Below are 9,767 nucleotides of genomic sequence, written 5' to 3'. Positions count from 1 at the left end.
TGCCATGTTTCTCATTGCCCCGCCCCCAACTCGGAAACTCTGGGCTTAAAGAAAATTTTGAGTTTCCCACTCGTAATAACGACTTTGTGGTGGCGTTCATGTGCGTTCAACTCGTAAATACGATCTATCCGACATGACTTGAACGCACCATATCTTCAGTAGACTGGGCCAGATTTACTAAACAGGGCAAATTAGCGTTAGAGCGCTATTCCATAAAAGTGCCGATGGGAGGGGAAAATTCTGCGAGTGAGGTAATGACAAAGTGCACATTAAAGAACACAAATGCAGCATCTCATTTCCATAATCACCAGCGCAATCTACCAAGAGCAGCGCAAATTCCACCTGCTTTAAGGCATGCATTAAATAATGGCGCAAATACCAGTGAATTGATGACTGCAAATCTTAGTAAATCTCATTGCATGATTCATTTAAATACTATCTTTCCATAAATTTACAGATCGAAAGGGAAACAAATTCATATTCAATAAGGCGAGTCGCAAAAATAACTGTGTCCACGCCTTTTCAGCACTAATTTCCCACTGCGTGTCTTTAGTAAATCCTGGCAGTAATTTTTTAATGCCAAATGAGGGTTTGTGCTGGCGCAAGCTGATAGTAAATCTGGCCCTGGATCTTCAATAAACAATTTGCAATTAGTCCAAAATATAGCGGCTAGAGTTCTTACCAGGCAGGTAGTGCTGTCCCACAATTTCAGCAAACATCCTTGTATTTAGTGCAAAACAGTGAAAGTTACAGAAAAACAGTTAACAGAAGGAAACATCCAAAATAAACTTGTAAATGTCGACTTTCAAAAAAGACTCCAAGAGAACACTTAATAACCAAATTATATGAGTCCATTTAAAGGTGCAATGTGTAATATTTACATCGATCTATTGACAGAAATGCAATATAATATACATAACTATGTTTTCAGAGGTGTATAAAGACCTTACTTAATGAACCGTTATGTTTTTATTACCTTAGATTGAGCAATTTATATCTACATACACCGCGGGTCCCCTTACATGGAAGTCGCCACCATGTTTCTACAGTAGCCCTAAACAGACAAACTGCTCTACAGAGGGCGTTTCGTCACTGTTGTTCTTGCGAATAAAACACTGACACAATGATGAACAAGTACATTAATATTCGCAATAACATCGATTTATTAAATAAGTAAATATAATTCCTTAATTTACCTTTGTAAAGAAATCTCATTGCTCTCTGCTGTCTTTACCGACGACATCTTAGTCCTGTATCTTCTTCTTATGATGTTTAATGGCGGTTGGCAAACCAGCTTTTGGTGCATATTCCGCCACCTACTGGGATGGAGTGTGAGGCGATGATATCAAGGGAAATGCTAATTCCAAAAAAAAAAAAAAAACCTTCTACCTATATTTTACTATATAAATTTGTTCTTTTCAGAAAATTTATAAGAGCTTTATAACCTTTATGAGAACTGTTTAACACATTCTGTAATGTCATAGAATTAATGGGGTGAGCGGGGGACTGAGCCGTTGATTGCAATTCGCAACTTCACCGCTAGATGCCGCTAAAATTTACACACTGCACCTTTAATTCAGAACTACTGTGTACACCACAGTGCACATGACAAATATGTAAAAAAAAAATCAAGTAATAATTAAAAAAACAATTTTAATAATTCACAATGTTTTGTGTTTCACAATGTTTTATGTTTACAGTGCAAAACCAAAAGAAACTACAAGTCAATACGTTTAAACTCAGCTGAAGAATGGTCAACATCATCAGTAAACAGTTCCTCTGTCAGTGATACCCACACTTTGGCGGTCTTGGCCACTTGAGAGCATGTGCGCGCGACAGGAAGTAAGTGCGCAAGACTGTCCCAGGTCTTAAAAACGCCAAAACGCAGTGCCCTTAAAGCACACTAAATCCACACTATCTCAAATACTGCTCCAGAGCACTATTCGAGGTTTAGTGTATCATCATGCATCATGTTCTGGAACTAAATCGTGAGACGTTTTGCCGAGATCTCGGAAAAGTTCACAAACTTTTCCAATGTAAGTTAAATATTAAAATGCAAAGTATTTAATATATATATATATATATATAATTGATTTCCTCTGACCTAATTTACAGGACTTTTATTTTGGCCTGGTGATATGACGTCATAAGACGGCGCCGCGCTCCTGCATCTTTTCTGATTAGTTTGAAGAAAGGTTTGTATTCTTAAGCATTCAAACAGTTTGTTATTGTTTTTTTTTTACAATCGATGTAAAATGAATGGTTAATTGAATGTAACATTGTAATGCTTTCTCTAACATGAGTTAAAGAGTTAAAGCTTTTCGTGAATAAAGTGCAAACATTAGTAACAGAAAAGGTGCATCTCATTTCGCTTTCTATATCGTGAACCAGTTTATTATAAACAAATTCGGTCACTGGCAAGTAGTGATGAGAGAAACGGAGCTTTTCAATACTCCGAATGAATTGAATCAATTGCTTCACAAAATTATTCACTGATGCGAATCTCTCGAATCACCGCACGCTGACGACACCTGCTGCTCAAAATGGTGTAAGTACAATGAATCACAAACTTGTAATGACAACTTTAATAAACATACGGTTTTATTAAGGTGTCATCTATTAAATTTAATCTACAAATCATTAAATACCAAATAGAAATCAGAAATACATATTAAGTGTATAATTTGTGTTCCTTTTGAATTAGTAGTTTTGAGTTGTTGTTTTTTAATGTCTATCAATTTAAGACCACTGATTACTGCTTGACATCCTTGCCAGTGCTGATTACTGAACTAGGCAGCTGATTGAGACGCACCCAGAGATTTAGTTTGGATTCATTTTTCTTTCTGTTAATTATTCTCATCTTAAACATGACAGAATGTCCAAACACAACAGAACAACTCCTGGTGAAGCTCCTCGAGACACACTATTATAAAGATGGCATCTATTAAAGAGGAGAGTGAAGACATGAAGATTAAAGAAACATTCAGAGTGAAACAAGAAGAGACCGAGGAACAAACAGGTTAGTTTTCATTCTCAAAGCTGAAGTGAGTTCACTATTTGACATTGAGTGATTCATCTCTTGTGGGCAGACGTGTTGAGATCACATGACCAGGCAAATACTAATGCTGCTCTTCAAGTGCACCTGAGTAGCTCCTACTTCCAAGTTTGGCATTCATAATTACGAAATGTCACACATTAAATTGACAAAAATAATACAGAAGAAGCCTAAACAAAGCAATTATTTTGTGTAACAATAAACCAATAATAACAATAAATGTTTATATGATAAATGCTGATTTTACAAAACAAAAGATTCCATGTCCATTAGATATAACTCATGGAATATTGTTGAATTCGTGGGAAAATCAGGTGACCGGATTGCAAAGCAGAATACAAAGCTGACATGCTTTAGATTTATGGGCTCAATGTACCTCTCTCATTCGGCATGAATCCAAGTGTTTCCATGGTGTGATGTAACATTTAAATACTAACCTATATTGTTTCTATTGTAAACAAAGATTTGTACTTGTGTCATAATGTTCCCTTAAAACAATTCCATTTTCTTTCAATTCAAGTTTATTTGTATAGCGCTTTTTACAATAAAAATCGTTGCAAAGCAAATTAAGTTTCTACAATATTTAGTGGTAGCTTATCAGTGGTGACTGTCAGTTAATGTACATATGGCAGAAATGTACTCCAGAGTTTTGCGACCTTAGGGAGCGTGATGGATTGTAGCGTGGTAGAAGACTAGTTAGGTACGCAGGAGCTAGCCCATTAAGGGCCTTATAGGCAAGTAATAATATTTTGTAACTGATACGGAACTTAATAGGTAGCCAGTGCAGAGACTGTAAAATTGGGGTAATATGATCATATTTTCTTGACCTGGTAAGGACTCTAGCCGCTGCATTTTGGACTACCTGTAGCTTGTTTATTGAAGATGCAGGACAACCACCTAGCAGTGCATTACAATAGTCCAGTCTAGAGGTCATGAATGCATGAACTAGCTTTTCTGCATCAGAAACAGGTAACATGTTTCGTAACTTTGCAATGTTTCTAAGATGGAAGAATGCTGTTTTTGTAACATGGGAAATATGATTTTCAAAAGACAAGTTGCTATCTAATATAACACCCAGATTTTTGACTGTAGAGGAAGTAACTGTACATCCGTCTAGTTGCAAATTGTAATCCACGAGATTCTGTGTACTGTCTTTTGGTCCAATAAGTAATATCTCTGTCTTATTCGAATTTAATAGGAGAAAATTATTGGTCATCTAATCTTTTTCATTTTTAACACACTCTGTTAGCTTATAATTTAGAAGTTTCATCTGGTCTTGTTGAGATATATAGTTGAGTATCATCTGCATAACAGTGGAAGCTAATCCTGTATTTTCTAATAATATTACCAAGGGGTAACATGTATATTGAAAATAGCAGAGGACCTAGGACAGATCCTTGTGGCACTCCATATTTTACTGGTGATAATTAAGATGACTCCCCATTTAAATAAACAAAGTGGTAGCGATCGGACAGGTAGGATCTAAACCATCTTAAAGCCTGCCCTTGAATACCTGTATAGTTTTGTAATCGATCTATGAGTATGTCATGATCTATGGTGTTGAATGCAGCACTAAGCACTAAAACAGCATTCGCATACAAATTATACAAATGCTATTCTACCATGGTACTCAACTAGAGGTGGTTGTCACGTTGACTGGCACAGCTCTACTAGGCTACATTATTTAAAAAAAAAATATATATATATATATAAATATATATATATATATATCATAGCTATGTTGACTGTCCATCATGGACTTGTGTGACTTTGCCACTTCCTATTTATTTATTTTTATATTTTTTTCCTTTTTTTTCTGTGACCGACTAATTAAAATTTGGTGGACTGAGCCAATTCTTGTTGACTAATATTTAGTTGAATGTGCACCGGTATGATCACGCGTGCCAAAGGCTTAACATGATAATGGTAGAATTAACCTTTAGCACATCAAATAAAATAGTTTGTTGATGCTAAGCTGTACTAAATACAACTGTACAAGAGAACTGGGCCCCCGACTGAGCCTGGTTTCTCCCAAGGTTTTTTCTCCATTCTGTCACCGATGGAGTTTTGGATCCTTGCCGCTGTCGCCTCTGGTTTGCTTAGTTGGGGACACTCAATTTCTAGCGATATCATCGACTTGATTGCACAGATACTATTTAAACTGAACTGAGCTGGATGATGAAATCCCTGAATTCAACGATGAACTGCCTTTAACTGAAAAATGAGTGTTTATTACTATTGTCCTTTTGCATTATCGACACACTATTTTCCTAATTAATGCTGTACAGTTGCTTTGACACAATCTGTATTGTTAAAAGCGCTATATAAATAAAGGTGACTTGACTTGACTAAATTGTATAGCATTTTCACAATACTCATTGTACCAGAGCAGCTTTACAGGAAGTTACATCATAACAAAGTCATACAATGTCTTTGAAGTTTTTTGAAAAACATTTCTGAAGGTTATGCTGCAATACATTTGTCCATCTTCTAAATTAAGTGTCTTTTAATTAGAATTTCACAAATGCTGTTGTCAGTAATAATTTATTCTCTGTGCAGTACATAAATTGAGATCTATCCACTTATGTTTAGAGATTTTTGGTCCAATAGTTAATACTTCTGTTTGGCAGAACTTAGAAGAAAGTTACTATCCATACCATAGTTTTGTTATGACATATTTCAATAACACACAAAAAAAAGGTTCAGCATTTTGTCCAAGCAATAATAAAAGAACACCTTTTCATTTATAATTTACCTTAAATCTCATTTTGTAAAAAAAAAAAAAAAATCATGAGAAAATCGTATTGTCAAATCAGTATTGTGAATCGTATCGCAACGCGAGTTGAGTGAATTGTTACATCCCTACTAAAAACCTTCAAAAATATTGAGAAGAGATTCTGAGAAGTTTTCTTTTAGTAGCTAAGTGCATATAGGATCTATGGCTGCGTTTACACTGCAAGTCTTAATGCACAGATCCGATCTTTTGACCATATCCGATTTTTTGGCAATGTCCAGATATCAGATGTGTATCCGATTAAAATCCACATTTGGAAGTGGCTCAGATCGGATGCAAAAAAATCGGATCTCATGTGGGTTTTTGTGTTTACACGTGTGCAACAAATTCCGATCTGTGTCAGATGTGAGCGAAAGATCGGATTTTTTGTGCCAGTGTAAACGCAGCCTAAGTGTTGGCTTTGGTGCCTTGTTTTTTTTTACTTTAATGTCTTTTTTTTCTGCTTTAGATCTGATGGCACTGAAAGAGGAGAGTCTGAAAGAAGAACTGAATGAAATGGAAGAGAAAAGTCAGGATGTGAAACGTCATGATTTCAAGAGAGGAGAAAAATCCTTAAAGACTGAAAAGACTTCCTCACAAAAAAGTGGTCAGAGGACTGACTCTAACAGTTTCACCTGCTGTCAGTGTGGTAAGAATTTCACTTGTAAGCAAAACCTTGAAGTCCACATGAGAGTTCACACTGGAGAGAAGCCTTTCAGCTGCCAACAGTGTGGAAAGAGTTTCAATCAAAAGCAAATCCTTAAAGTCCACATGAGAGTTCACACTGGAGAGAAGCCTTACACCTGCAAACTGTGTGGACAAAGTTTTAAACTTAAGGGAAACCTTAATGCCCACGTGAGAATTCACACTGGAGAGAAACCGTACACCTGCAAACTGTGTGGGAAGAGCTTCTCACGAAAAGAAAGTCTTAAGACTCACTTGAACATTCACACAGGAGAGAAGCCTTGCATATGTGGTCAGTGTGGAAAGAGATTCAAATGTAAAGAAACCCTTAATCACCACATGAGGATTCACTCAAAAGAGGACTGTTTTATATGTCATCAGTGTGGAAAGAGTTTCCTGCATAAAAGAAGCCTCAACGCTCACATTAGACTTCATACTGGAGAGAAGCCTTTCATCTGCCCTCAGTGTGGAAAAAGCTTCTCACAGAAAGGAAACCTTCAGACTCACATAACTATTCACACTGGAGAGAAACCATTTAAGTGTCTTCAGTGCGATAATAGTTTCACATATAATAGAGACCTGAAACATCATTTGCAAACTCATTCTGTAAAGAAATTGTGATTGTCCACCTTTATGACCACTTATTGTATTTGCAATCTTCACCTCTTTATACTTTACCTTGAGCCTTTTTATTTTCCTTTAATGGCTGCAATATAACAAAGAGTGAAAAATTTAAGGGGGTCTGAATACTTTCCGTACCCACTGTATGAACTCCGGTTTTCACACTTGTCAATCTCCTTTGCTATAGTTTCAAATATTGAGCAGTTGAGAAACCCTCTAATTTTGATAGTATAGAGGCATTGCTCCATTACATATATTGTTAATCAGAATCAAATTATTGGTGAAATTGCTGTGAAATGCCACAATGTAAAAGAAAGATTATAAAGGACACAAATTGTACATAAATAATAAACACTGCTCTGCATTATTTGATTCATGAGACAATTAACAGGCAAACGTGTTGCTACTGCTGGAGCTCATGTGATGACATCTGATACACGTATCAATGCAACTGATGAACAAATGCGTGCAAAAATACAAAATGATGTTTTATTAACAAGGTTCGGGAGGAGGAGCTCAGGCTGGCCCAGGTGGAGCTCGTCAGCTAATCACCTTAACAAGCACAACATGTGTATATATATATATATATACAGCCAACTTACCTCAGTTCCACAAAAGTGTTCCAGCATTCGGTTTTGCTCCTTTAGCCATCATATCACAGACTCAACTTTTTCCGTACTACGACGAGACCTGTACTGGCTGCGGGCTCCAGGATCACTCCTTCTCCACCAGATACCGCTGCCAAACTCCAGGCTTCATTGCGGCTGCCACTCTGCTCGACCAGCCACACGCTTTCCACAACGCCGAGGCTTAACCTCGCCTCCACCGGCGAGACTTCCAACTTCCCCAACATCCTCGTATCATTCGGCCATGCCAATATATCCTCAGATCGGAAAGTGGATAGTATTTAAGACTGAAGCAAACGCTGATTTATTTCCAACTAACCATTCTCACGGAGGATAAACAAAGCTGATCTGTACGGTCTATTCTTCACCCTGCAAATTAGCCAAGGCGGCCAATAGATCGAGCAAAGCCTCGAACTCGCCCACTCGACACTATCATTGTCCCGCACAAGACCCGGCTCTCCTCGAGCTTTGGGTCGCAGCGGCAGGCCTTAAACGAGCCTGGGCCCCAGTTCGAACCTGAGCAAAACCTCATTCGCTCCCCGCTTCGGCTCAACTTTTCACCGCGGCTCTTCCGGCCGCAGCACCACGTGTAGCCGGGCCTCCAGCTTACGTAGCAGTCGCTAGCGCGAGGCTGCCTCCGCTAGCGCCACAGGCCGTGTTGCAATTAAATTTTTAGGTAAAGTCACTAAAGGTAGGTCGTTTGTTGTTAAAAGTTGTTAAACGACGTGATGACATTATGGATGTTGATGTCATTTTTGTAACCATGACGCAAAACTGCTAGAACACACAATGAAATTACTCAAATTTTCTGTATTAATTTTCACTACCATTTTACCTGTATTTTAAATTACACATTTTACTCGGATAGACAGATAAGATGAAAAAGATTTGATTTTCGTGAAAATAAGTAAAAGTGTACAATTATAGGTGCAAACTAACAACTAAGGTGTATCATAAAGAAACTATTATTATTATTATTATTATTATTGAACAAGTACAACTAGCAACCTAATTCGCATGCGTTGTGCATACTGCTAGGCACCTCTCTCCAAGTCTCTACCAGCTGATGTGCTGCTTGGCTGGCTAGCTGTTTCAATACTTACTACTTATTGCGTGGTTAAGAGGATGTCTTTTTGTCATTTTCTTATGTTGTCAAAGTCGTCATATTTCTCCTGCTACTTCTAACCTCTCTTCCTTTTCAGTGGTCTCCAGCTCCCATAGCACACACTAGCGTGAGGCTGCCTCTGCAAGCTGTGCAGGCTGCACAGGCTCTCCAGCATTTTCCCCTGAATATCACAAGCCCCCGTGGCCTACAGCTACAGCAGCTGAAACAAGCGCAAAGCTGCTTACGCTTGCAACACATGCCCTCACATCTCAGTCTTTTCCTCCTGTTACTTCTAATCCTTTTCCTTTTCAGTGGCCTCCAGCTCCCATAGCAGACGCTAACCCAGAAGCCGATTTAAACGTCAGGCTGCCTCTGCTGACAATTGCAGCCCATGCACCTCTTCCTCATAGCTTCCTACTTCATTAAAAATTACGTTGTCTTCCAGATCAAGTTCCGGCTCCCCTCGAGCTTCAAGAGGCAGCAGGCCGTCAGCAAGCCTGGGCTGCGCCCCAGACTTGGCTGCTCCTCACACTGCATTGCCTCGCTGCAGACGTCCAAGCAGGGCAGCATCAGCCAGCAACGCAAGCTTACTGGCCTCCTCCCTCATTTCCTTCTACCTCTTCCTACGTGCTACCCTAAGCACCAGAGGCTAATCCGTTGATGAGGCTGCCTCCGCAAAAGGTTACGGCCCCTCCTTATCTTCCTCCTTACCCTTCTCTCCAATCTAAACCTCAGTACACTTCATTCACAGCAGTCCCACTACCTACCCCACCGAATGCTGCAGCTCAGGAGCCACCCCCTGTGCCTAACACCATCAAGTCTCAGATTCTCGCAGAAATTCAGAGCGCTGGCTCCGGAGGCGAACCCATCGCCAACCCCAGTACCTCACTATTCGCAACTCGT

The 9,767-nt window shown here is 38.8% G+C and overlaps 1 protein-coding gene across 1 annotated transcript; it reads left to right on the top strand.

The window, feature by feature from the left end:
• The first annotated feature begins 2,916 nt into the window (after positions 1-2,916).
• LOC107754223 (zinc finger protein 771-like) lies at positions 2,917-9,525 on the top strand. The gene is made up of 4 exons (XM_016570596.1): positions 2,917-3,019; positions 6,298-7,118; positions 7,781-8,029; positions 9,310-9,525. The coding sequence occupies exons 1-4, from the start codon at positions 2,935-2,937 to the stop codon at positions 9,523-9,525; spliced, it is 1,371 nt and encodes a 456-aa protein (XP_016426082.1). The 5' UTR covers positions 2,917-2,934.
• Positions 9,526-9,767: the final 242 nt, after the last annotated feature.

This window comes from Sinocyclocheilus rhinocerous, unplaced genomic scaffold, assembly GCF_001515625.1.
Source record: "Sinocyclocheilus rhinocerous isolate Xijiao unplaced genomic scaffold, SAMN03320098_v1.1 scaffold1524, whole genome shotgun sequence".
Classification (NCBI taxonomy): domain Eukaryota; kingdom Metazoa; phylum Chordata; class Actinopteri; order Cypriniformes; family Cyprinidae; genus Sinocyclocheilus; species Sinocyclocheilus rhinocerous.
Note: the sequence above shows the minus strand (reverse complement) of the source record. Positions and strands in the feature narration are given on the sequence as shown.